At 60.4% G+C, this 27,065-nt stretch overlaps 2 protein-coding genes across 4 annotated transcripts in view; both read left to right on the forward strand.

Annotated features, from left to right (window-relative positions):
* Nucleotides 1–2,251: 2,251 nt before the first annotated feature.
* CSF1 (colony stimulating factor 1) lies at nt 2,252–10,231 on the forward strand. 3 transcript variants are annotated; one of them, XM_065854796.2, is made up of 9 exons: nt 2,252–2,380; nt 3,557–3,688; nt 5,393–5,455; nt 5,734–5,913; nt 6,147–6,321; nt 7,258–8,078; nt 8,326–8,381; nt 8,468–8,520; nt 8,834–10,231. In XM_065854796.2, the coding sequence occupies exons 1-8, from the start codon at nt 2,360–2,362 to the stop codon at nt 8,517–8,519; spliced, it is 1,500 nt and encodes a 499-aa protein (XP_065710868.1). In that variant the 5' UTR covers nt 2,252–2,359; the 3' UTR covers nt 8,520; nt 8,834–10,231. The 3 variants fall into 3 exon arrangements, with proteins under 3 accessions (XP_065710868.1, XP_065710869.1, XP_071673865.1); XM_065854797.2 differs by having other exon boundaries at nt 7,951–8,078; XM_071817764.1 differs by lacking the exon at nt 2,252–2,380 and adding an exon at nt 3,208–3,258.
* Nucleotides 10,232–12,848: 2,617 nt separating this feature from the next.
* The window catches only part of STRIP1 (striatin interacting protein 1), a 34,717-nt gene continuing 20,500 nt past the window's right edge, over nt 12,849–27,065 (forward strand). Inside the window, exons 1-3 of the mRNA XM_071817944.1 lie at nt 12,849–13,153; nt 26,352–26,463; nt 26,772–26,915. Of these exons, the coding sequence (XP_071674045.1) occupies nt 13,046–13,153; nt 26,352–26,463; nt 26,772–26,915 (364 nt within the window). The 5' untranslated portion in view covers nt 12,849–13,045. The remainder of the gene's footprint in view (nt 13,154–26,351; nt 26,464–26,771; nt 26,916–27,065) is intronic.

Here is a 27,065-nt window from a genome sequence, read left to right on the forward strand (position 1 = left end):
CCCATCTCCAGATGGCTCCCAGCTCTTCCCAACCCCAAATCCCCGTCGTTCCTCCACCGGGTCCCCAATCCCAGCCCTTCCCTCACTTGGGGTTATCTCAGCTCCAAGAAAAAGCCCTCAGCAGCTTCTGAAACCCTGTCGGCGTTTCCGGACCCGAGGAGCAGATACCGCTGCTTCCTCGAAGCTCGGATGTGGTGGCTGTCACCGACACGTGGCCCCGCTGTCACCGTACCCTTGTGACAGCCGCAGCCTCGGGGCTGCCGCTTGCGTCCAGTTGTGTTTTCAGATTATTTTGCTTTCTGCTTCTGTCGGGGTGACGAAGATTTTGCAAAGCAACAGTTCACCTCGTGGCAACTAATTGTTTCCAGCTGCCTGCAAACAAACAGGCAGCAAAGAGGAAAATCAGCAAAGCACAGGATGGGGTTTCTGCACACCCGGCACCGGTGGGTTTTCTGGCCCCAGACGGATCTGTTTGTGTGCTCCCTTGCACACGGATCCATCCATGTGCTCACGGATCCCTTCGTGCACACCTGTGCAAACGGATCTGCTTGTGCACATGTGGATCCATCCAAGCACACGTGGATCTAGCCATGCACATGTGGGCCTGTGGATCTCTCCGTGCACACCCATGGAAATGGATCTGCTCGTGTACACGTGGATCCACCTGTGCACACATGGATCCATCCATGCACGTGTGGATCCATCCATGCACATGTGGATCCACCCACACATGTGTGCCTATGGATCTCTGCATGCACACCCATGGAAATGGATCTGCTTGGGCAGATCCACGCACACGGATCTGCCCATGCACACACATGCAAATAAATGTTTGTGCACACGTGGTTCCACCCATGCACACACGGATCCATCCATGCACAGGTGGATCCAGCCACGCACGCATGGATCCATCCATGCACAGGTGGATCCACCCATGCATGTGTGCACACGGATCTATCCCTGCACACAGGGATCTGCCCACGCACACAGATCCATTCACACACCTCTGTGCCGGCTGCTTTCCCGGCACCAGGAAAATCAACCGTGAGAACCTGAGTCAGCCACTGCTGCAACACCCTGGGGCCTCTCGCCATCCTCTTGGCCCCGACACCTTGGCTCCTGCCTCGCTCACACACGCTGACGCCCCAAATTCCCCCCACCACTGCTCCCAGCACACACTGCACCCACAACCCAGTGCCCTGCACCCTGGCACGGCAAGAGCCTCCCATTCCCGAATCTCCTGCAACTCTCTGCATGGCAGAAATGTCTCTCAAGGGTGTTTTGGCTGCCATGGGCTGCAGATGGTGGGGTTTGGGGAAGGTGTCAAACCTTCTGTGCAGGAAAACTGCTGCTGTGGAGCAGGAGCAAGGCACAAAGCCACAGACGGGCTCTGCGTGTGCATCACCGATGCACTGGGGTGTGTGTTGGTGTGCGTGTGAATGTGTTTGTGCACGCTGCATGTGGGGTTGTGACTGGACAACTGCATGTATAAGTTTTCTGTGTTTGCATTTGCGGTTTGTGCACAAATATAAACATGTAACTCTGTGTTTTTATGTGTGGGTGTGCGTGCACAGCTGTGTGGTTATGCAAGTGTGTGCATGCAGGAGTTTGCAGATGTTGTGCACACACATGCAGCGTGCATGCAGGTGGTGTGTACACACGTGCAAGGATGTGCATGCAGGTGGGGCATCTGTGCAGGCATGCACATGTGGTGTTGCATGCACCCAGGGTTAAGTGTGCACACACATGTGTGTGCAAGCACCAAGGCATGCGTGTGTGTGCCCAGTGTGAGTGTTCATGGGTACACATGTTCAGGGGTAAGCATGCACACACATGTGTGCAAGCCCCAGTGCTGTGAGTGTGCACGTCTGTACGAGTTCCAAGGGGTGTTTATGCACATACAGGGATGCGTGTCCATCCCCGGCGTGTGCACACATGTGCACACATGTCCGTGTGCATGTGTCCAGGGGTGCACACGGAATGGTGCAAGGCGCGGCGGGGGTCGCGCACACAGTGCCGCGAATCTCCCGAGCCAAACCGAGTGTGGCCGATCCGATCCGAACCGAACCGAGCGGGGCCGATCGGAGCCGAGCCGAGCCGAGCGGGGCCGATCCGACCCGAAGGGGCCGAGCCGAGGGGGCCGAGCCGAGCCGAGCGGGGCCGATGGGAGCCGAGCGGGGCCGATCGTGCCGCGGGCGCTGGCCGCCCGCCAGGCCTTTCTCATAAACCACATGCTGCTCCGCCGCTATAAAGGGGAGCGCGGCGGCGGCGGCGGCTCAGCCCGGCCCCGCTCGGCCCCGCCGCCGCCTCGCCCGCACCGCCCGGCCCCGCCGCAGCTCCCGGCCCCACGGCAGCCCCCATGCCCCGCCTCGGAGCCAAGGTACGGCGGCCCCTCACGCTACACCACCCGTCTGGGGGGGACCCCCACTTCACCCCCCAGCCCGGTGCCCGCTGCCACCTGTGCGGGGTCCCTGGGGGCAGCAGCCGCTCCGTTAGCTCCGTTCTCCTCGTTTCCCCTCCCCGGTCGTGCAGGGCGACGTGGCACATCCCCTCTCCGGGGGTCCCGGCTCCCGGCGGGGTGATGCTCCAACCCCATCCCGGTTTCCGGAGCCGCGGGATGAGGCTCCAGCCCCATCCCGGTTCTCGGCTCCAGCCGCGTCCCAGCTCCGGGACCCGCGGAATGAAGCCCCGTCCCCCGCCCGGCTTTCGGTTCAGCCGCGTTCCGGTTGGCGGAGCCGGCGGGGAGAGGCTCCAGCCCCGGCTCCAGCCCCGGCTCCAGCCCGTCCCGGCGGGGCGAGGCTCCGGCCGGCCGTGGCCGTGTCTCGGCGGTGGCCCAGGCGGCATCTTGCAGTTTCACAAGAGGGGAGGATTTCTGGACAACATCCAAGGGAAATTCCCCCCACCCATCACCCAGCACCCTCTCTTTGCCGGTGCCGTGGGAGACGGGGGCACACACACACCCCCCGGGGGTCTGCCACATCCCCTCCTCGGGGGTCTTGGTGCCGGGACAAACCCCATCGCCCACCGGGCTCCAGCCACGGTTCGGGGCCTTCCCGCTTCTTTGCAGGGGGATTGGGAGGGGAATTTGGGGCGACGCCAGAGCTGCTGCATGGAAAGAGCCCGGCGGGTGCAGGGACTGGAGGCTGGGGGGGTCCGAAGGGTGGGAAGCAGATTTTTGGGGATGGGTGGGTCAGTGCGTCAGAACGGCTCCCTGGAGCCGGGGCGGAGGAGAGAACTTGCAGGAGAGCTGGAGAAATGGTGCGGGAGAGGGGACAAGGGCCGGATGAGGAGTGTGGCGGGGACAAGAGCTCGTGTGTCAGCCGGGCCCGGGCCATGCAGCCCTGGCGCTGGGCACCGGGAAATTCCCCGCTGACCTGGCTCTCCTAAAAATAGCAGGATGGGGACGGGCAGGGGTTGGAGAACCATGGTGGGGTTATCCTGCTGGCCCATGGTCAAGCCCCCTGCACCACAAGGCGGCTCCTCAGGGGTGGTGGGGAAAGGCAGGGGCTGGCGGGGGGGTTTACCCTGCTCTAAGCCTTTGCTGTGCCATGCCCAGGTGTGCCTGCTCCGCTGCACCCTGCTGTCGTCCCTCCTCCTCCTCCTGCTCTGCAGCATCCATGAGACGGAGCAGAACAGCTACTGCCAGCAGATCATCACGGAGAAGCACCTGGCCGAGCTGGAGGAGCTGGTGAGTGCCCTCCTCGGGCTCTGCCATGGGATGAGGGCTTGTTTGGGGTTGGGGAGGCACAAATCAGCTCTTATTTAGGGCTGAAAATCAGCAAATCAGCTTATTTTCAGTTCCACCGGCAAAGTGATGGTACCCAGGAGCTGAGCATCCGTGGGCACGAGGGACAAGTGGGCACCAGGGGGTGATGCGCCACGGTGCTGTTAGCAGGGGTGGGCATGGCACAGTGTGTGCTGGAGGAACGGACGGAGCAGCGGGAGCGTGGCCGGGAAGGGGACACGAGCGGGGCAGGATGGGTGCAGGAGTGATGGGGAAGTGGCAGAGGGGACCGGTGCTGTGGGGCCGTGGTGTTTTCCGGGCGGCCGCGCAGGGGTTAAGCTGAGGAATCCGGCTGCATTCCTGAGTCCAGCTGCTTGCCTGGAAGCTGGGCTGGCAATGGGGCTGTGGGTGGGTGGCAGGCAGCGAGGGGGGCCACTGGCCAGGCTGGTGAGTGCTGGAGCCAGCCGGGCTGGCCTGACGGGTGCCTTGGTCCTGTGGGGCAGCTCCGGGTGCTCGCACCCACCCCACAGGGACACAGTTGCTGGCCCCATCCTGGCTGCCGGAGCCGCATCCCGCCCTGGCCCTTGGCTCACCTCCGAGCGGGGAATCACGCGGATGCTCGGGGGAGAACCGGGAATGGGGGCACGCAGGGATTTGCACGGTTGTCGCAGATTAAATTCCGCCGTTGCGGCGAGCGAGGCGGGTGGGCGAGAGGCGATAGCGGCGCCTTTGAATCCTCGTTCCCCGCTCGCTTTGCACCGAGCTCCCCGGCTCGCAGAGTGTAAAACCGCCGTGTCCGGGCTCGCTTTACCTCTTCCTCTTTGAGCACCGAGCTGCGGTGCCAGCAGCTGGCAGATACCATGTCTGCAAGCTCAGCTTCCCCTCCCCAAGCACCCCATGTCCCCTGGGAGCCTTTGCCTTGCAACCCCCTGGGGATTAAAAGTGGACGCGTGGTTTTGGGGAGAAGAGGGATGGAGTAGGTTTGAGTGGAAGTTGTGGTTTCCCTGCCGGGGATCGCAGCCCCTCTCCTCTTCCCGCTGGTGGAGGAGCCATCCCTCGCTCCTGTGGGATAATGGAGCAATTGTTTCCGGGCCGGCATCCCAGGCTGGGAGGGCGAGGGCTGCCAGAATTGCCGGCCGGCAATTCTGGCAGCCCTCGCCCTCCCAGCCTGGGATGCCGGCCCGGAGGCGCGGGGTCTCATTTGGGGTGTGTTTTCCCCGCTATTGGAAAGGGTCGTGACGTGCGGGACCCCAGCGTTGTGTGATGCCGGGGGACGTGTGACCTCGGTGTCACGGCCACCTCCTGTGCGGTGGGATGCTCATTTGCAGCCCGGCTTTAGCAGACCCGGGGGGAATCAAGCAGGGCTGTGCCGTGGTGTGGGGAGGAAGAGGAGGAGGAGGAGGAAGTCCTGGTGGGACTGGGGGTACTGGGCTTGCCCCTGGGGGAGGTTTGACCTTAGGGCAGCATCTGTGCGAGGAGGAGGATGGTGTGGGATGAAGGGTGGGAGCAGAACCCCCCAGCCCTGTGGGTTTGGGGGGGTCAGACACCTCTTTGTGCTCAGGGCACATCTTGGAGCTGCTCTGCTCCAGCTGTGTGGGTCCCCCATGGTGGCTCTGCTGTGTTGTCCCCTCCGGGGACGTGGGGTGACATTCTGCGCTCTCCTTCCAGGCTGACACCCAGATGCAGCACCCGGGCAGGGTCTCCTTCAAGTTCATCGATAAGATGCAGCTGGTGAGTAGCTCCTTGCTGGGCACCAGGGGACAGAGGGGACAGGGACCAGGGCTGGCTGGTGCATAGAGGGGTTCCCCGCATCCCCCGTGTCCCCTTTCCTGTCCTCTATTGCAGGAGGGACCCATCTTGCCTGGCTGGGTGGCTTTTGAGTCCCATCTTGGGCTGTAGAAATGCATTTTGTGACTCCGTGCCTCAGTTTCCCCCAGGCAGAGCGGGACGGGCGGTGCTGCCTCTGCCCATCCAGTAACCAGTTTTTGGGGGGATCCGTGTCCTTGCAGAACGACTCCATCTGCTATGTGAAAGCCGCTTTTCCTCTGCTGGGCAAGATCCTGGAGCGAACAGAGTTCAAGGAGAACTCGTCCAACGCCAAGAAGATGCAGATGGTGCGCAGGATGTACAACCGCATCGACGAGAACGTTGACCCCTGCATCAGGGAGGAGGATGATGAGGAGAGGAAGGTCGGGTGTCTCCTTCCTCCCGGGGTGCCACATCTGTGGGGCTGAGTTCCCATCCTTGGGTGAAATGGGGTGTCCAGAGCATCCTGGGGGGGTGCGTGGGCAGGACATTGTGGAGCAGAGATGGGGTGTGAATGGCGCAGGGAGCTGGGGAGGGGGTCAAGCTCTGCCCTGGGGGTGACAGCGGGTGCTTGTTGCAGTCATGGAGCCACTGCTGAGCCGGGTTTTTCCTCCAGCTCTCGCAAATGTGCTTCGAGGAGTTCACCACCTCCCCGTACGAGATGCTGGTGCTGGTGAAACAGTTCTTCCAGGACATCAACCAGCTGCTGCAGAACCAGGAGACCTTCGAGAAGGACTGCAGCCAGGTGTACCGCCGGTCCTGCCCGGGGCCCGGGGCCGGAGCCTCCCCAGGTGAGACACCGAGGCTTTGCCGGGACGGGGGGGCTTGGGCTCGCCTGCATGGAGCAGCTTGAGAGCCGTGTGTCCCCCTCTGCGGGGACACGCGGGCGCCGTGGGCACAGCACGTGTCTGCCTTGGTCCCCGTCTCTGTCGCTCAGCTGGTGACCGTCCCCGCGAGGTGGCCTTGGCGATGTGTCCGTGTCTGGGGGGGCAGGGGTGGGGACAAGGGGCTGGGCACCTGTCGGAGATGGGATTTGGGCTGAATCCTGCTGGAAACAAGGCCGAATAGAGATGCTGAGGGGGAATAAGGAGGCGTCTCCATCAGCCCAGCTGGAGGCATCAATCTGGGCTCCGTCTCAAAACCCCAGCGCCCGCATTGAGCGTAACATGGAGAAATCGAGGCGCCGGGACCGCTCTGCCACCGACATGCTGCATGACCTTGGCCGTGTCACTTCAGCTGCCCTCCCTGTCTCAGTTTCCCCAACCAAGCCTTTGGGGGGAGCGTTGCTCGCCGGGGTGGAAGAGCCCGTGTTGCCATTTGTGCTTTTGTGAGCGCCCGTGCTGTGTCTGCATGTCCACGGAGGAGACGTCTCGCTGCCGTCCGTGTGTCGGAGCTGTGCCGTGTCCCTGTGCCCTGTCCCTGTGCCGTGGGGGGGACCGTTAAATGTGACTGTCCGGCTCCTGCCAGTCGTGGATAACCCACTGCCATCGGCTCAGGGGACCCGGTGACTCGGGTTTGCTTCATCCTGCCCGCTGCTTGTCACCTCCGTGCTGCCACGTCTGTCCCTGCCTGCTCCCTGCCCCACCTTCACTCTCTTCTATTGGGGGGGTGGTTTGACGTGCTTGCCCGGGGCTGCGGGGAGGGACGGGGACGCTGCCCCCGCCCTCAGATCTGCTGGCTGTGTCCCCCTTGGTGACCCCACGGCCGTTTCTCTCTGCTTCTTTCAGGTGTGGGGACAGATCCTGACTGCAATTGCCTGTCCCCTGCCCTCCCTTCCGCCACCCAGCCCTCCCTCCCTGCTGCCACCCACGCCGGCGGGGAGGTGACACCCGCTAGCACCCGGGTCCCTTACAGCCTCCATGCCACCCTCGCTGACTTAGACGCCCTGTCTCAGCCCCCCAGTAGCACGGACGGCGGCTCGGGGACTGGGGAGGTCCCGAGTGCCGGGGTAGGTGACGTGACGTCGGTGCTGTCCCCCGCCATGCAGCAGACGGCTCCAGCCGACAGCGCCGAAACCCTCCTGGATCCATCGGGGACCCTAAACCAGGCGGCGGCGGACGTCCCCATCCTGCGCGGGGACGGAGAACTGGTGCAGGGGGACAGTGACACGGTGGCCGGCCACCTGCCAGCCCAGCAGCGGGGACCCTCCATCCTCCCGGCTCGTCCCGGCGGGCTCAGGACCACGGCGCCGACAGCGTCCCCCAGCACCGGGGGAGCCAGGATCAGTCCCGCCGAGGCCGCCCAGCCCGTCACGCTGCTCCGCTTCTCCAGGATGGCCCCGGGGCTATGGGACCGAGCGGCGGGTGGCCCTGGGGACGACAACGGGGCCAGGGCACGAGGCTGGGGGCTGAGCCGGCTGCGGGAGCCCCAGGACGGGGGGTCCGGCCCCAGCTTTGACTCTGGCTTTGTTCTGGGCGCAGAGCAGCGCAGGAAGGAGCCGCTGGCCAGGGAGGGCCGCCGGGAGCCCCTGGTTTACATCACGGTGGCCAGCGTGGTGGCCGTCTTGCTGGCCATGGGAGGGCTGCTCTTCTACAAGTATAAATCCAGGGTAAGGCCCCCCCCACCAGCCCATCCTGCCCCCTCCCCGGGCGCAAGCATCCTCTCCTGCCTCAGTTTCCCCGCTCATCTCTTGGTCTGTGTGGGTTGAGCCCCACTTTCCCCGTCATATTGAAACTGGGGGGAGGGGGGTAAAAGTGGTGCTGAGCAGGGTGGGTATTATTTGGGAGACCCCCTGCTTCCGCAGCCCCCTCCCCTTCCCTGGGGCTCATCTCCCTGTGCCCCCTCCCTCCGCACAGGTTCTGCAGCGGCCGATGGAGGACGGGGGCTGCGACCCCGAGGAGCCGGAGCGGAGGTGGGTGCGATACCGTCCTGCCTGGGGGGGTTTGGGGACCCCCACCCTGGACCCCCCGCCCTAAACCCCCCCGGTTTTCCCTGCAGGGCGCTGCGGGGAGCAGCGCGGAGTCCAGAGCTGGAGACTCAGGACCTCTGAGGTGAGCAGGGGCTGGATGGGACCCCACAGGGCTCCAGTCCAAGGCCGTGGGGACAGCGGTGAATCCCCACATTGTCCCCCTGACACACACCTCAGCCACGGGCAGGGAAATTGGGCTGCGGGGGGGCGGGGGGAGAGCCGCCGAGAGCGGCAGGTCCGCACCCCAGCGCTGCCAGCGTGTGGTTTTTGCAGCTCGTTAATCCATTACCAGCACTTTCTTAATATATATAATATTTTTCCTGTGGTTTTGATGCGTTGCTTCCCCCCCCCGCACCCTCCCTGGCTCCAGCTCATCCTTCCCCTCCTTTTCCCAGGGCCCCAGGCGGGATGTGAAGCTGCTTGGGGGGGACGGATCCGGATGCTCCTCGCTGTGGGATGGAGGGTCGGCACACGCCGGCCCCCCCGCGGTCCTGCCATGATGCTGATCCTCCCCCCTCCCGCGCCGGTGACCAGGAACTGCAAAACAAACCATCCCGAGGATGGGGGGGATGCGCCCCGAGTGGGACCCCCGGGAAGCCAAGGGCTGGATGGCGTCGGGCTGTCACCAAAGGGCTTTGCTGGGACAGTGGCTGAGGTGACACCGCGGTGACGAGCAGGATGATGGAGACGCTGGATGTGGGGCGACGGATCCCGCTGGGACACGGACCAGCTCCCCAACCCCCCCGGCTCTTCTCCCACCCCAGCACAGGGGGGTTGGAGCAGCACCCATTGCCCCCGACAACCCCTGCATCGCCCCAGGCTTCAACCAGAGCATCCCCAACGCCGGGGGGGCATTTGCTGGGATTCCGGCCCCCAACAGCCTCATCTTGCAACTTCAACCCTCACACTGTGAATATTTAAAGCCCCCCAGTCCCTGCATGGGACCAGACTTGGGGGGGTGACACCTGGCACCGTCCTTGTCCCCATCGTGGCTCCGCTCCTGTGCCCGAGCTGGCCTCGGCTCGCCGGCGCGCCGTTAGCGTTTTACTTTTAAAATAGCGGATGAAAGTCTTTATCCTGCAGAAATATGTCCTGGGGGGCCCGTCCCACCCCCTCGCAGGGTTTGCTGCGAGCTGGCCTCGCCTGCGACTGGATTTTAGTGTTGTGTTTTGGGTGACTGCGCTTTAGAGAAGGGAAACGGAGCCGGGGGACGACGCGGGTGTAAGAGATGGAGACACCCGGCTGGGGACCGGGGGGCTTTTCGGCTCAGCCCCCCTGTCTTGTGAAAGAGCCAGGTTTGGGATGCACAAGACCCCAAACCATGGGCTGGGGTCACATCCTGCCCCCTCCACCCCGGTCCTGAATGTGAAGCGTGGCCTGCGCTGCTCTTGGGTGTTTGAAGTTTTATTATTTTTATATGATAGAAGAAAATGTGGGCGAACCAAACTGTTTTTAAAGAAAGCATTACTATTGATTTTTAGTTTTAATACGTGTATTTATGACTGCCAAAGGGAGGGGGTCCGGTGCGGGGGGCTGGTGTAAATCAGGGGGTCCAGGGCCAAACTCACTGGTGTAAACTGATTCTTCACCACGAAGGAGACGCCGGCCCCGCTCCTGGGGGACAGAACTTGCCTTTAAGCTGTGTCAGATTTATTTTGCCTATGTTCTTTTGGTTTTTTTATACAGTGAAATGTTGAAATATTTTATACAAAGTCATTTAAAGAAGTCTATTTAAAGAAAATAATAAAAAATCAGCCTGTATATTTAATATTATTAATAAATGGAGATGTGTAGCACTGTGTGAGTGTGGGAAGGGATGGGGGGAGGCAGCTGGTGATCAACCCTGGGGTACCTGATGGGGGGGGATGGCGGGGGTTGAGGGGACATCTGGGGGTGTGGGGATGGGTACTGAGGGGTAGTTGGGGGGGTCTCCTGGAGCCACCCCTTTCCTATGCCCTGGGGAGGGATGGAACCCCCCATCCTGGCTCTGGGCTGGATCCAGGGCCAAGCATTGTGTCCCTTCCTTGCCCCCTGCAATGGGGGGTCCCCAGGAGCTGATGGGGACTCTGCCTGTTGCGGGGAGCCGGTGGGGGCGGTCAGAGCTCCTCTTTGGGATGGGGGGGCCTGGATGCAGACGAGGACTCAGGGTCAAGCTCTCAGTGGGTCACGTCACCCTGACCCACTTTCCTGTTGATGGACACAAGTTCATGGTCACCAGCACCAGGGCAGAGGGACAGATCCGGCCTCCCTGCCCCCCACAACCCCCCCAACACCACCGGGGTGGGGGGCTCTGGGCACGGGCTCCCCATCCTGGCAGCGGGACCCCCTGAAATCGGTGCGGGGGGTCGGGGAGCAGCTGGTTAGAGCAAACACACTGGAGGCAAAGCTTCCTGCAGCACTTCACTTGGAGAGGCAGCACTTAAAGAGGCATTTCCTCCCCCCCCGGCCCCCCCGCATCCCCTTTGCCTCCCAGGAATGGAGGAGCCCCGAATCCGCTCCCCTCGCACGGCTCCAGCATCCCCGGGGGTACCCAGGGCGTGAACGGGCTTCATGTTGCCTGAGCCCCCCCAGCGCGCTCAGGGGGGTGTCGTGTTATGGGGTGCAGGGTTAACCCCCCCCCATCACTCCCCTGGGGGGACGGGAAGGGCAGGATGGGGCCGTTTGCGGGTGTCGGGTTTGCTGACAACCAGGATTTTTCGGGGGGGGCTGACTCAGCCCGGCTCTTCCTTCCCCCCCCCTCCCCACTCCCCCCCGGCTCCAGCAGCAGCCGGGGGTTTCCCAGCTCCACATCCCCTTCCCAGGGAAGTGGGACCTATATATATCCCGCCGGCTTCAGGCCACAGTCATTATGGTTGGATTTTTGGGGGGTGGTATTTAAGGTCAGAAGCTGCTCGGAGGGGTGGGCAGATTGCCTGGGTTTGGGGGTGCTGGGGGGCACTGAGCCCCTGCCCTGCAGGGAGCTCCAGGTGGAAGCCGGCTGCACAGGACAGGGTGTTAACTCTGGAGCGGAATGATGGTCAGGCAGTTTGATGCTTTGGTAGCGCTCAGAGGTGTGAGTGTCCCTGGCTGCTGGTGGGTGTGTGGAGAGCACCAATACCTCCCCCCTCCGAATTTAAACCCTCATCCCTGACCCCCCCCGGCTGCTTCAGGCAGCCTGAACCTGTAAAAACACATGGGAAATACAAGAAAAAAGCAAAAAGATGTCTTTCCACCCCAGGGTGCAAAGTGGGTGTTTGTACCTTAAGGAGCTGCCTCTGAGATCTCTCAAGCACCCTGAGAACCCCCCAAGTGCCCAGAGATCCCCCAAGTGCCCTGAGACCCCCCAAGTCTTCTAAGACCCCCCAAGTGCCCGAAGACTCCCCCAAGTGCCCCGAGATCCCCCCTAAGTGCCCCAAGAGGTCTCTGTCCCCCCGGTTTCCCCCCGTGGTGCTGTGGGCACCCGCAGAGCTGCTGACGGGGCAGAGACGCCCGGAAAGGGCCCCCGGCCGCGGTTCTGGGGCACAGAGAGGCCGGGACGGGGGTTTGGCCAAGGAGCTGCTGGAGGATTTTGGTGGCCAGAGGCCGTTTTGTGGCCAGACACAGCGATTTTGGTTAAAAACCGTTATCTGTCCTCTCCCCCGGGGGTTTAACCCAAATGCTGATGTTTTTCCTGCTTTTATTTTTAAGGGAATGCCTCTGGGAAAACAAAGGCCGAGCGGGGTTGGACCCCCTGACCCCGGCTGTGTGGGGGCTGGGGACAGGGACGGGGTCAGGGTGTCCCCAGAGGCAGTGCTGCTGCTGTCCTGCCTGTCCCCAGCGCCCCTTTGGGGACCCTACGGACCTTGGGGGGGATGCTCCGGCAGGATGGGGGAGCACCCATGGGTGGGGCCGGGAGGGAGGTGACACCTGGCAGGACAGACAGACACCACACGCATGGGCAGGACAGACGGACACCCCGTGTCCCCCTCCCACGGGCTGCCTGGCTGCGTCCCGCTCCTCCACCATCCCTGTCATTTCACTTTCTCCTATGATTTCTCCGTTTTCTTCAATTTTTATTTTTTCCCCCCAGTTTACTCCCCCCCCAGTTTATTTATTACCCTCCTGATTTAATACTTTTCCCTGATTTATTTTATATTTCCCCATTTTAACTTTCCCCCCGAACAAACATACTTCTTTTTTCCAGAAAGACCTTGGGGTATTTTTCGTTGATCTTCTGCAATTTACCTTACTTTGTCCTGTCATTGCGATCCCTTGTCCCGCCCCCCAGACCACGCCCACCGGCCACGCCCATCCCCGCCATCCCCGCCTCTTGCCGCCAGGGGGCGCCGCGGCGCCGCGGTCTTTCCGCCCGCCGCCGCCATCCGGCCTCACTTGCCCGGCGAGTGCGCGCTGACGTCAGTACGCGCTGACGTCACGGCAGGGCCGCCCCTGGCGCCGTGCGCGGCGGCCGCAGTCCCGCCGCAGAGCCGGCGGCACCGGAGCGTCCGCCGCGGCACCGGCCGGGCCCAGCCGAGCCGAGCCGGCTTAAACCGAGCCCGACCGGTAGCGCTTCGACCTGCCCGCCGTGCCCCGCCCCGCCCGGTACCGCGGGCGGCCACGGCCCGCCCCGCCGCCTCCTCCTCGTCAGGATGTCGGTGCCGGAGCCCGCCGGCGGCGAGGGAGTGAAGCAGGCCAAGGAGGTGGAGGACGCCGAGAAATATTCCTTCATGGCCACCGTCACCAAGGCCCCCAAGAAGGTACCGGTACCGGCGGGGGCCGGCCCGGTTCGGAGGGAGCAGCCCACGGTTCTGGGGGAGCAGCCTCTGGATGGGGGGGAGGTGCCTGGAAAGCAGGGACTGGTCCAGTTTGGGGGTGACTGGCAAAAGGAGTCTGTCCCCGTTGGGGGGAGAAGAGGGAAATCGGGACCGGGCCTGGGGGGGGCTGGTACCAAGCTTTGGGGGCAGAGGTGGCTGAAAGGGGATGTTGACCCATTTTGGGGTGGAATCGGGAGGGATTGGGTACTGGAGAGAGAGGGGTCCGTACTGGGACGTAGCCCTGGGCCGGTGCTGATGGGCTGGTACCGGTACGAGAGAGATGTGGCCCAGTTTGGGGGACTGGGGCCAGGCCTGGTCCAGTTTTTTTGGGGGGGAAACCAGGAAGCAGAGCGGGGACTTGGCTGTGGTGTGGGGGTGTCTGGGGACAAGGTGACCCCGGGCAAGGGGACGGGCAGGTAAGGTGGGGGGAGCGGGCCTGGGGACCCCGTGTTTGGAGGTGTGTGTGGAGGTGACAGTGCTCTGCGGTGGGGACAGAGGAGGGGGACCTGTGAAATGGGACGAGCCGGCAGCAGCGACCTGGAGATGCTGCTGTAGGTCACTCTGAAGGGCAGCAGGAGGAAATTTGGCGTGTCGAACTCTTTTTGGGGTTGGGGTTCTGCTGGAGACGTGGGTGGGAGTGCGTTTGGGCTTGGGGAAGAGGCTGCCGGAGCAGCCCCGGCGCTGAGCTCCAGTCGCCTCTTTCATCCTTGAAGACCTTCTCGCAGGACCTCCCAAGATGTCCCCGTGCCACTCCCCACTGTTCTCGTGTCACCCACTAACTTGGGTAACCGGCTTTTAGATGGGGGAGCACGTGGAGACCTGTGCTTCCGGCTCGCTGCGGACCTGCCAGGTTCGGTAATGTGCCGCTGGAGCCCCGGTCCTGCCAGTGAGGCCGATTTAGTGCTCCCGGCGCCGCACGGATCCGCGCAGCTGCGGCCGGAGGTCCCCGCTGTGCTGAACATCGTGTTCCCCCGGGGGCTGCAGCCGCAAAGGCAGAGCAGTCGCAGTGAATGCGAATGTTCTGCTGCTCAGGGGGAGCGTCTCTCTTGCCTCCCCCTGCCGGTGGTGGGATTAGGGGAGCGTCCGACCCCCGTGGAGGGGCTGCCCGCGGGTCACTGTGTTCCAGACGTCTCTCCTTGGCCAGGCTTGTGGAGCAGGGTCTGGAGGTTCTCCCTGCGCCCCGACCCTGTTTATCTGGGTTGTGGACGTAGCCTGGAGGAAGGAGCAGAGGAATGTGGAGCTGGGATCTGTGTCTTCTGGCTCAGCGCAGCTCAGACTCAGGGATTGTTTTTTACCTTTTTGTTACCGTCGTGTTTCTCAGGGCTGGGGAGCTGACGACGCGAGGCTGTGGGTGCCTGCTCTGAGAGCGGGGAGCAAACCACTAATCCTGAAGTATCCTACGGGGCCAAAATATGTGTCGTGAAAAGAAATGCAGTGTACGTGGAGGGGGGAATTGATCCAGCATCCTCAGAGACAAAGTTTGCTGGTGTCTCAGGGGTTGTGGGGTGTGTTATCACCTTGAATTTGCTGCTGTACACACACGGCATGAGGAGCCACAGGCAGAGTCGCGGCTGCTGCAGCCTGTCCTGGCTGGGTGACGGTATTAGAGGTGCCCAGAACGACACGTACACGACATTTGAGGCTGAAAACACCAGCACATTTGAGGCTGATAACGCCAGCGAGATCATGGGGAGTGTATGATGTGGCTGAGGTCAAGGAACAAAATGCTTCGGGCCACAGTTTTCCTTGCCTGGCTAGTTACTGCGAATAGAGCTCAGTAATAGCGGAGGCATTGGCAGAAGGATAAAAGGACGGGGAAGGGAGAATTGCCCTCCTGAGATAAGACATTGAGTGCTTCCAGCTCAGCCTTCGAAGCAGGATCGCAATTAAACCACTAAAATGCTTTTCTGTTCCGACACAAGTCGAAGCGACTTTTGCGCTCGCTGCCCCAGGACCTCTCAGCGTGGTCAGAGGCCAGCGAAGATGATTGCGAGAAATGATTTCCCAGCACCAAGGTAGGGAAAAAAATTGCAGTGTGCTGCCGAAGCGGCTCCCTCCCTGCATTTTTAGGCTCCTTGAACTTTACCGATGCAGTTTGCAGGAGGCGTTTGGCGATGGGGAGAGTGGGAACGCGGCCAAGCTTAGCGCAGGCTCCGTCTCCTCCGTGTGACCTGCCGCTGAACGACTTTTCAGAGAGGAGCCTTAACTCGTGCTGCTGCTCGGGGAAGGTGCCAGAGTGCAGGGGAAGGGCCCTGAGCCCAGCTCGGACCCGGGGGAGCATCTCCGGTGTAGCTGGGGGCACCTCGGGTGCTGTGAAGACATCGGTGTCCTCGCCGCTGCGTCGGGGGCAGCTGAGCGAGCCCCGGCTGCGCAGCCAGCCCGGGGGATCGCTGACGTTTGTGTCTCCTTCTCTTGTCAGTCACTTGTTTAAGGTGAAAAAGTGAAACAGCAGGAGGTAAGAGATTAAGAGATTAAATATGATCAACTCCGGATTTAAGTAGGAGCCGGCACGGTCAAGGTGAACGGAGCTGTAGCCTTTCTGCAGAAATGTGGTGGTTTTCCCCCAAGAGCTGGGGTTGCCTGGCTCTGCCGAAGCTCCTTTTTCACTGCAGTTTCTGGGAAATCGGGCTGACAGCAAAATAACAGCAGCTTTGGTCAGAGCGAGACGGTTCTTTGGCTGTGGGAGCTTTCCATGCAGAGGTGAGCGGCGCTGAGCCTGGGGCTGTCTCCAGTGCGTGCCTTCGTGTTGCTGGGGGGGGCTGGAAGCACCGGGGTTTGTGTTTTGCCCAAATTAAGTGAATTACAGGTGTGGGGAGGAAGAGGGAGCTCAAGGGCAGGTTGTGCCCTTCCAGATCTCCCTTGTGTCTGGGCATCTGCTGCGCTGCCTCCCTGGAGCCCGTCGGTGCCCTTGGCCGCGGCTGCTTTTCCGAATCCGTGTCGGCTGGTCGGTGAAGCCTTAAACTCGCGGCTGAGCCGCGGGTGGTATCGGGCAGGCAGGACATGCCACCGTGCTTGGAGATGGTGGCAATGCAGGGGGGGCTTGGCAAGCGCTGTCCCCATCTGTCACTTCACCCAATCCCCGTTGTGTCCTTGTCGCGTGGGAATCGCCCTCCGCAGGCTCCTTCACACCTGGGTGCCGGCAGACAGACAGACAGATGCTGCAGACTGATCTGCTTACTCATGCAGCAGCACGGGAGCACAAAATGGGCTTAAAATCTTCAATTTTCTCCTGGAGGGGTGAGCTATGTGGCTCCTCCATGCCTCAGGGTGCTGGTGCAGCTGTGGCCGGTGTGTTTGGTGGGCACTGTGCCCCTGTGGGTGCCGGAGGAATCCCGGCGGGGGATGCTGATGCAGAGCAGTGCGGCTCTGCAGTGGCCGCGAGCGGAGCTCTGCGCTGCCTGGCACGGGGGTGGCTGGGGAGGAGGCACGGAGCCTGTAGGGTGCTGCTGTCCCTGGGGAGGGGGCACAGAGCCCATAGGGAGCTGCTGTCCTTGGGGAGGGGGCACGGAGCCCATAGGGAGCTGCTGTCCCTGGGGAGGGGGCACGGAGCCCATAGGGAGCTGCTGTCCCTGGGGAGGGGGCACGGAGCCCATAGGGAGCTGCTGTCCCTGGGGAGGGGGCACGGAGCCCATAGGGAGCTGCTGTCCCTGGGGAGGGGGCACGGAGCCCATAGGGAGCTGCTGTCCCTGGGGAGGGGGCACGGAGCCCATAGGGAGCTGCTGTCCCTGGGGAGGGGGCACGGAGCCCATAGGGAGCTGCTGTCCCTGGGGAGGGGGCACGGAGCCCATAGGGAGCTGCTGTCCCTGGGGAGGGGGCACGGAGCCCATAGGGAGCTGCTGTCCCTGGGGAGGGGGCACGGAGCCCATAGGGAGCTGCTGTCCCTGGGGAGGGGGCACGGAGCCCATAGGGAGCTGCTGTCCCTGGGGAGGGGGCACGGAGCCCATAGGGAGCTGCTGTCCCTGGGGAGGGGGCACGGAGCCCATAGGGAGCTGCTGTCCCTGGGGAGGGGGCACGGAGCCCATAGGGAGCTGCTGTCCCTGGGGAGGGGGCACGGAGCCCATAGGGAGCTGCTGTCCCTGGGGAGGGGGCACGGAGCCCATAGGGAGCTGCTGTCCCCGGGGAGGGCTGGGTGCCTCCGGAGCATCGTCTCCAGGGCTGGTTCTCGCAGGTGCCTGCGGAGCTGCCGTCCTGCCATGGTGTCTGACCTTGCTGCAGGCTGCTCCCCGGCCTCGCACGCGGCCCCTTCCCAGATCTGCGTTTTCTGCCCCATTTTTCTCAGTCCCAAACCTACCCAGCCGGGTGCTGATAACCCCCTTCCCCTTCAGACTGCCCTTGTTTGTACTGCCTGAGCTCTGGGAGTCGCTCGTTTTTCCTATTTAATTCCATCCCTTAGACTGGCTGCTCCTAAATCCTCTCTGCCTTTGTGAGCCTGTCCGGGGCACCGGCCACCATCTCCCCTGCCGGTTGTCCAGCCAGACACCGGCACTGCTCCCTCTTCACTTCCTTGCCCAACTCCTGTATTCTTTTGCTCTCTCTATCCTCTTGCTGCAGTTTTTCCTTCTCATAATGAGATGTGTGGGCTGGGTTGAGTTGAACACTTGTCTTTCGCTGTTTGGAGCACCTGGGATGGGTTTGGCCTTGTTGGGGTGCGGGGAAACCTGAATAAGTGAACATGTTGCTGTGGTGAGATGGTGAAAAGCTGAACTGGTCGTACCCTGACCTGTGGAGAGAGCAAATCATGAGGGTGTTGGCAACAGAGGTGATTTACTGGGGGCAGGAGCAGACAGGTGGTGCTATATTAAATGACAGAAAGGTAATTATTTCTGTAATAAATAGTTCTTGGGTCCTTCTCATCCCTTGGGCTTTTGGGAGGGTCTTGTTGCTGTCCAGAAGGGAGCCCCGTCCTTGTCACCCAGCGCCGCTGCAAGGCCAGAAGATGCTTAATTAAGTCATTGAAGTGGAGAGCAGGAAGAACGGAGATTTTTGAGGTGAGGCTCACACAGCCATCTGCAAATTGGCTTCCCAGGGTGAGCGGGTTTTGCTTCTCTCTTCTCCCCACGAGGTAGGCTGGATTTCCACCCCGACAGAGATGGAGGAGGAGTTGGGTATTCATTCTCCACAGCCTTCACAAGCACCTCTGGTTGTGTTTTGGTGGTGTGGGTGTCACACCACCCATCCGAGCAGCGCCGGTTCTCCTCGCTGGAGCGTCCCTCCCGTGACTGCAGCGCGGGCAGGCGGCTGGCGGCACAGCCACCGTGTTTATTTAGGCCTTTCCCAAAACGTGGACTTATTTTCTGCTGAGGACCAGCCTACCACAATACTTTCTTTGGGATCCGGACAGTTTTCACCGCACTTCCCAGCCCGTGCTAATGTTGGAGCCTGTTCCTGTGCTCCCTGCTCGAGGTTAAGGCTGTTTTGTTGTGTTTTTCTTTATTTCTCAGGAAACCAGCTTTTCAAGGCCAGGCTGGAGTTGATCCTTTTGGATCAACCCGCTGGTTGCACGCAGGGCGTTGCTGGTGAGGATCCTGTCCTCACGGTTCCTCCGCGGAGCACCCGGTCCCGTGTTTGTGCAGGGAGGTGTGGGGCTCAGCGCTGGTTCAAGAGATACGCTCGTGTCTTTTATCATCGGGAGTTTCCTGCGGGCGACGTTCTCCGTTTGCTGAGGGCTCGTTGCGTTTCCCGCTGAGCCCTTTGATCAGAGCTGCTTATCTGGGGGACTCTGACTCACCTTCACTCAGAGGATGGTGGTGGCACTTGAGGTGACCATCCCAGGGCCAAGGACCTTGTGCCAACATTTGTGCAGTTCCTGACCCCTCTCCCTCTCCGTGGGGCCTTGGGTTGGATCCGTGTGGGGCTGGGGGCTGCTGCGGAGGGTTGGGGAGCCCCGCTGAGGAGGAGCATCTTGTCACCATCTCAGCGGCGTATGCTGGAGCCCCTCGGCAAAGCCCTGGGGACTTGACCACTCTCAGCAGCGCCTGAACCTGGTCTGCACCACAGCCTTGGGCTGAACAGCATCTCAGCCTGGCTGGTGAACCCTCGGCAGAGCGCAGGGTCTGATGTCTTTATCGATGATCTCGAGGAGGGCGCCAGGAACAGAGGAAACGGCCTCAAGTTGCACCAGGGGAGGTTGAGGTTGGATTTAGGAACAGTTTCTTCCCCAAAGGGCTGTGGGGCATTGGAACAGGCTGCCCAGGGCAGTGCTGGAGTCACCATCCCTGGAGGGCTGGACAGACGGACATGAGGTTCTCAGGACATGGGGCAGTGCCGGGGTGGGTTATGGTTGGACTCGATGAGCTTGAGGGGCTTTCCAACCTAAACAATTCTGTGATTTTACAGGGAGTGGGTGCTCTGGGGCATCTTGGTTGCTGCTCCAAAGAGAAGCTGCTGCTTGGGGTGTTATTTGAGCCTCACCCCGTGGGCTCCCTGCCCTGAGAACGCGGGAGCCGGGGCCATTCACGCCTTTCGGAAGCCGCCCCTGTTGCATTGGGCTGCTTGAACTGTGAATTTTAATTACACTTGGAGATCAATACGGTGGCCTTGGTAACGAGCTTATTGCTGCTGCAGAATCTGTTTACTTCAGGTTGGTGACAGCCAAAGAACTTAGGTGGCCGAGGACATGATGTTCCAGCTCGTCAAACAGGCTGCATTGTAATTCGGGTGAGGCGGCCGCCGGCCTCGGAGGTGGCTTCAGCCTCCCCTTGGCTGCCGAGCTGGAGGTTGCTGGCAGGACCTGGCGAAGGAGCCACGATTTTGGATGGGATCGGGTTTATCTGCGAGGTGTGGGCTCAGGAGCAGCTCACACTGGGGCAGAGGAGGTGGGCAGCATGCAGAGGAGCGTCCTCGGGGCTTTGCCTTGCTGGAATTCATGTTTTGCTTGCCTCCTTCCAGATAACCCGGGGTGTGGTTCAACCTGCGTCCGCTGTTTTCAGTGTTTCCTCCTTTCGCCTCCCCGCAGGGAGCCCCGAATTTCGCACGTTCTTGCACCACGGGGAGAAGTTTTACATCCCACCTGGGCATGTTTTGGAGTGTCAACATCTGGCTGATCCATATTGACCTTGGAGCCTGCGACTCCCTCCTTTAACCAGCCCCTTCTCCCAATGTTCCCTGAGCTCGCCATCACTGCGAGGACGTCACTTCTTATCCCTCCTGCCCCAATTGAAAGAATGGGGCTTAATTGAGTTAACCCTGTTTGCAGTGATGTTTGTCCATCTGGGTAACTGTTCCTCTGAGCAGCTGAAGCCTGGGCTTCCTCTCCTGCCTTGTCTTTGAATGCATCAAACCCAAAGCATTTTCCAGGGCTGAAAGTAGAGGATGTTGGTAAATGAGAAATGGGCAGCTCTTGGTGATGCGTTTGTGGAAATACCACTGTGAGGGGCTTGGGGGCTCAACCGGGTCTGGAAACGTGCAGGGGATGTAATTCCAGGTTTCCACTTGCACAGCTGTATTCCCTGACATAATGATGTGTTATTATACAAACCAGCAGCTCTTGCTCGATGCAGATCCTGCTGGGTATTTCCCTTAGAGCTGTGGCGCAGGGATGGAGTCGTTCAAGTGTAGGTGGATGTAACTGGATGGCGTTTGCTGTATCGGCCTCTTGAAGGACCAAAAGAGGTCTTGAAATGCTGTGATTCTTTTGCAGGTTGGTTCTGGGGGAGAAAAGGGGGCAGCCGGGGTACTGGGCAGATCCATTCCTCCCCAAAACACCCAGGGGCTGCTTTCCTGTCCCTCCGACAGCGCTTCCCAGCGCTCCCTTGGTCTCGCACAGCTGCGGTTGTAGAGGAGTTTTCTAATTAATGTAAAAATCGATGCTAATTAAAGCTGATTCCCTATCAGCTACAACACACACGCACACATTTCCATGTGCCTTTTTGAGGCCGTTTGTCCTCGGTTCGTCCCATGAGCTGCTGCAAATGACTTAACCCGCAGTCCAGGCTGTGCAATGGCAGCAGGGTAACACTGATTCATCCCAATCTTCCTGTTGCCCAAACACTTGGTGCGGGCACCGTGGCTGATAAAAGAGATGCTAAAATAGCCTTTGCCTATGTCCCTGGGGTCCAAGGGCTCAATGCTGCGTCTGCTGCCACGGAGCTTTCCTGATGCTGTTGCTGGAGGCACCTTTGGCCTCAAGGTGTTTATAAGGCAGGAGTTATTCCCAGTTACTATTTAACAGCTGGGCACTCAAAATCACATTTATTTCATTTAATCCCGCCTTCTGTTTATTTTCCCTTTAACAGTGATTTCCATGATGACTGAAATCTTGCCGTGGTTTATTAACCCTTCGATGGGCCTGTTTCTTTTCTGGTGTTGCTTCTCTGCTGAGCCTTGGGATTTGTGTGGAAAATCCTCAGTTCTCTTGTACTCACAGGAGTTTTCTCTTTATTTTCCCCGGCGCTTTGCCCAGCCCAGCGGTGCAGGAGGGCCGCTGGTATCAGGGCTTGGCCACTTTACTTTGCCAGGAGCTCCGTGCCCTTTTATTTCCTTGTCAGGAATGGTGTAAAGGTTTCCAGGCAGAGATTTGGCTGCGGCTCCTGCTCGGGGTGAGCGCTGGGCAGGTCTCTGCCTCTCCACGGGGAAAAACCTGCCCTGTGAGCCCTCTGCGAGCTGGGGGGACTGAATTCAGCGCTGATTTTTCCATCAATCCTTATAGAGTCACAGATGGTTTGGGGTGGAGGGGCCTTCCCAGCTCCCCCAGTGCCCCCCCTGCCATGACAGGGACATCTTCACCAGCTCAGGGTGCTCAGAGCCCCGTCCAGCCTGGCCTGGGATGTCTCCAGGGATGGTTCAGCCACCACCTCTCTGGCCAACCTGGGCCAGGCTCTCACCACCCTCAGGGCCAACAATTTAATCCTCATGTCCAGCCTGGATCTCCCTCCTTTAGTTTAAACCGTCACCCTTGTCCTATCACAACGAGCCTCACGCTGGTTGTTTTGTTTTATTGTTTTTAAACACCGGTGTGTGGCTGAAGGGCCCTGAGCCCCTGGGGTGCCCCCTCCCTCCCTCCCTCGCTGCTGCGTGGCCTGGGTGCGATGACTCGCTTCTGCAAATAAGTGAATTAAAGCAACTTGTCCTTTAGAAATGTGTGAACTCATCTGGACCCGGATCCTCCTGAGAAACCAGTTGCAGCTCCCCAGAGGTAATGGTGTTTCTGCAGATGCCAAATCCTCGGGGTTTGGAGCCGGGGTGCGTGAAGGTTTCCATCGCCGGGTCTGCAAAGCTCGGCCCTGGCGTGAGCTGCTGGTGGTGCTGGCGAAGAGGACGAGTGCTGCTTTGGGCTGTAAAGCCTTTCCAGTCTGGCTGAATATCCAGGAACGACAAAGAAACGATGAACTTAGAAGACAGGTCATGTCAGGGCTGCCTGAGCAGCGTGGGCAACCCGCAGTGCCCTCCCAGCCTCCACCAGCGAGTTTTTGTTGGGGAGAGGAGGTGAAATAAGGGGAACTGGCTGCCCTGAATAAGCTTGGTCTCTGCCGCTGGCTTCTGCTGTGAGAGGAAAGGGCCCTGGGTCCTTCCAGGCTTTCTCCTGGGAGGGCAGAAGTGGGTTACAGAGATATTTCTTGCTTTCCCGGCGGCTGCGTTGCTGGCAGGACGTGCTCTGCCCCCATTCTGCCGTTCCTCCCCGGGCCATCGTGTCGTCACATCCACGGACACGGGGGGAATCTCCGGAGGGTTCGGGGGCTTTGCTGCTCCTGTCCCACCGCGTCACCCCGGGACACGAGTGGCTGTAAGGGCGCTTCCTATGCACAGACCTGGATGTGCCACTCGCATTGTCCCTGGTGAAAAATAATCATTAAAAAGGGGTTGCTAAAGCAAACCTGGGGGTTTAAGATGCCTGGAGCTGCTCCCAGCACGGGTCCTTTCCCCTTGGTGAAAGGGGTCGGTGTGTGTGCCCTGGGGTGGCTGTGAGCTGGTGGATGCTTTCCAACCCATCCCCATCCTCCTGCACCCCGCTCCGTTGCTGCCCCCGAGGCCGCATGGGATGCGATTGGGGCTGCATAGCACGGCAGAGGAGCTCGAGCATCCTCTCTGGAGCCGTTCTGCGGATAGAAAGAGTTTTAAAATGGAAAGCGAGGTTGTGCTGTGTGAGAGGGATGCGCCTGGTTCATCTGTGCCCGAGGTAAATCCAGCGGGATTTACAAAGTCCCCTGCAGGTCGGAGACGGGAGGGAGGAACTTCGTAAGCTGGAAAAGCTGCTCTCAGCCTGACTGCTGGGGAAGAACGCAGGACAAATGACCAGGGTCACCCACCCGCAGTCACGAGCCGCCGGTTCCTTCAGGTGGTGGCAGCCCAGCTCTGGGCTCTGCTTGCCCTTCCCGTGTTGTAATAATTAAATAATGAGGATGGATGCGCTGGGGGCACGTGGGGGTTCGGAGCCGTATGGGCAGGTGCCTTATACCGTAGGGATGCGCTTGGTGAAGCTGAGTTCTTAGTTTCATGGTGGTTCTGGGATGCACCGGGCGATGCAGCCCAGCAAGTGTCCGGTGTTCGCTTTGGAGGGGCCCGGGCACCATATTTGACGCTTTTTGGGGTGGTTGTGGCCGCAAAGGAGCGGCCATTGTTGGGCGGAGAACGGGCACGGCCGTGCTGGGTTTCGCAAGGGGAGAGAATGTACTTCTGGCTTGGCAGGTGCGACCGGGAGCAGCGTCCGGCGTTGCTGTGCAAGAACTTGGCAGGAGATGTCGGGTGCTGGTGTTTTCCTGCAGGCCATCTCCCAAAAAACCCCTCTGTACCCCGCAGGGAGCTGCTCATTGCACAGCAACGAGACCCCGGCCCCATCTCCTGTAAGGAGGCAGCGACGCTGGAAAACCCCCCCACCTCTGTTTCTGCACGGAGAAATCAGTTCTGGGTTGTTTTGCCTCCTCGGTCGCCAATTGCTGGGTTGAAAAAATATTGTTCCTCGCTCTTAAACCCTTGCGCTCCACCCGCTTGGAAAAGCCGCTTCAGCAGGGTTGGAGTTGGGCTGGGGTCGATCGCTCTCCCCGCAGCCGGACGGTCCCACCGCGGTCCCTCCTCGCCGGGGCTGCTGTTTGTTCGGATTCTCCCGATGAGCTGAGGGATTACGAGATCTCCCCCGTTGCCTTAGCGCAGCTGGAGCGCCCGGCACGTGGCAGGTACCGCGTCACCGGTCACCGTGCCGGCCCACGGCGCCGCCGGCCTCCTTCATCCTCCTCCCGGCGGGTTGCCGGATGCCGCGTTAATTTGCCGCGCTCGGAGCGGGGGTTCGGTGAGCGAACGGTTCACTCGATTCAGAAGCTGCCTGTAACGTTCGATGATAATTTTAGCCGGGGCAGATTTTGCTAAGCTGCGGAGTTCAGCTGAGCTCTGGTAAAGCCACGGCGGGGATTACTGTGGGTAATTCAGCACTTGGGTTTCTTTAGTGGTGATTTTTCATTTGTTTATTTATTTTTACCTCTTGAATTAAACCCAGCATTTCTAGAGCTGCCGTTGCTCCTAAAATGTGGGACCGCGCCTGGAGTTGGCTCAGCCCCCGTGGCTGGTCACCCCAAGGATGATGGTGACTGGTAGGTCTTGGTTGTGGGGACGGTGTGGGGACAACATGGGGACACCGTGGGGCTGGCGGGGGGCACAGCAGCCCCACCACCTCCTTCCCATCACACCCCAAACCAGCTTTGCTCCCCAAGACCGTCTGGGCAGGGAAGTGCCCTGGCCCAGGGTCCCCGCGTCCCACCCGCGCCCTGGGCCGGAGCAGCAAAGCCTGGCTTATGTGTTTGTTTTCTTTTCCTCCTGGGTTTGCCTCTTGCCTGGAAACCTTTCCCTGAGATAGAGAAAATTCCTCCGCTAACACATTGAGCTGTTTTAATGCCAGGAGCGTGTTCGCGCCCTCTGGGTTGATCAGTTGGGTGGCCCAAAAGTGACCCCAGGATTTGAGTGGCTGCCCTGGTCCTGCTGGCCACACCAATGCTGGTACCAGCCAGGGTGCTGGAGGCCCCAGACTATGCACATTCCTCTTTGCTGGGACGGCGCATCTCAACTAAATAGTTGCATTCTTCTCCTCTTGAAGACTATTTCCCTCATCAAAGCTTTTGGGAGCTTTGGGGCTCGTGGTGGTGTGGAAAACCCTCCCCAAGGCCACCGCAGCCCTTCCATCTCCTTCCATCAACTCCATTTCTTCAGGGCTCTTCTGTGGGTCTCCTGGGTCTGTGGGGATGCTTTGTTAATCCCACTCCCTGTCATGATGTCTCATCCCCGTTAAGTGGCAAAATTAAACCCCGCAGCGACGCGATCAGAGGGAAGAGGAAGAGGCTCCTCGTCGGGGTCATCGTGCCGGGGAGGGGGCGTCCGCCTGGATTTGCGGCTGCTTTTCCTAATTCCCTTTCATCTCCGTTGCCTTTCTCTTGCAGAAGCAGCAATAAAAGCTTTTTGCTGGGGCTGAGTGCGGCAGCTGGGCAGTTTGGGGCTGTTTTCCCCCTCGTTTCAGCCCAACGCTCAATGTGATGAGCTGGTGGTAGGTGCCAGAGCCTTGAGTTGCCTCTGGCTGAGAGAAGAAGGAGGGGCGGCTGTTTTAGGGCTTCTCTTACAATGGAAACATCTGTAACGCCGAGGAGACTGAAAGCCAATGCAATGTCAACTGCTTTTGTTGAAACGTTCTCTCTCGCTGGGTTTTTTCCCCTTGCTTTTGGTGTCGGTTTTGGAAGGCCGTGCTGTGTTTTTAACCTGCGGGATGCTCCGCGCCTGGGGAAGAGCCTGGAAGCACCAGAATTTCTGCTGGGACCACCCCGGCTCTCTCGCTGCTGCGTTTTTGGGGCAGAAATCGGCTGGGACAGGGTCTGTTGGAGCTTGTGGGGAGGGCTGCACGGTATTTATGTTGTACAAGCCGTCTGACTTTCCTGGAGGAGCCTCAGGGAGCCAGAGGTGGGTTAAGGAGGATGTTTTGAGCCTTGCTGGGTGCTTTTTGTATCTTCAGGTGCTAAGTGTCAAATCTGCTTTAAGCTGGCGACAGAGATGGTCGGGAAGAGGAGAGGGTTTAATTTTTGTTACCACAAACCTGTCCCTTGGTGCGTTTGCCGGTTCCCATTTCTGCGACTACAGCGGCCGAGGTTGACCGACGGGATCCGCGGGCCCGAATAACCTGGAAAGATGGTGTTGAACCCACTAATTTAGCATTTCTCTTTGCATTTCTCAGCAAATCCAGTTTGCAGATGACATGCAGGAGTTCACCAAGTTCCCCACCAAGACGGGCCGCCGGTCCCTGTCCCGCTCCATCTCCCAGTCTTCCACCGACAGCTACAGCTCCGGTAGGTGCCAGGACCCCTCTCCGTGCGCGGTTCTTTCCCAAATCCAGCATTGGTGCCACCGTACATCAGGATGCTCCGCGCTGCTGTGGCGCACAGGGCCACGGAGGGGATAATTGTGGGAGTTCCTGAAGCTCAGGTGTTGATTATCAGTTGATAACCCTGTTATCTCTGGGGTGTTTTAGAGAATAAGTGTGCAGAATTCCTTCTGGCTTTTCCTGTGGTTTGAAGCATGTGTGTGGATGCTGAAGGGCGGGAGGTCCCCGGTCTAGGGGTGACGTTTGTGACGTTTGTTTCTCTCCCGGCCGTAGCTGCGTCCTACACGGACAGCTCGGACGATGAGGTGTCCCCTCGCGAGAAGCAGCAAACCAACTCCAAAGGCAGCAGCAATTTCTGCGTGAAGAACATCAAACAGGCGGAATTTGGGCGCCGGGAGATCGAGATCGCTGAGCAAGGTAAAATCAGAGCGAGGGGTTTCGTGGTGCTTGCACCGTGTTCTCCGGAGACCAGGAGCTGCGGTGGTGGTTGCCACAGCTCATCCCGCAGCCTGGGACACCCCGTCTCTGCCCCTCGAATGGGCAGATGACACGGGGAGTCGCTGGATG

The sequence above is a fragment of the Patagioenas fasciata genome, chromosome 21 (assembly GCF_037038585.1).
Source record: "Patagioenas fasciata isolate bPatFas1 chromosome 21, bPatFas1.hap1, whole genome shotgun sequence".
NCBI classification, from domain to species: domain Eukaryota; kingdom Metazoa; phylum Chordata; class Aves; order Columbiformes; family Columbidae; genus Patagioenas; species Patagioenas fasciata.

What these genes read in the sequence shown, in the direction of transcription:
- CSF1 (XM_065854796.2), top strand. Translation starts at nt 2,360, where the DNA reads ATGCCCCGCCTCGGAGCCAAG. An exon ending in TCTACAAGTATAAATCCAGG is followed by an intron (nt 8,079 to 8,325) that starts GTAAGGCCCCCC and finishes CCCTCCGCACAG; the next exon opens with GTTCTGCAGCGGCCGATGGA. An exon ending in CCCGAGGAGCCGGAGCGGAG is followed by an intron (nt 8,382 to 8,467) that starts GTGGGTGCGATA and finishes TTTTCCCTGCAG; the next exon opens with GGCGCTGCGGGGAGCAGCGC.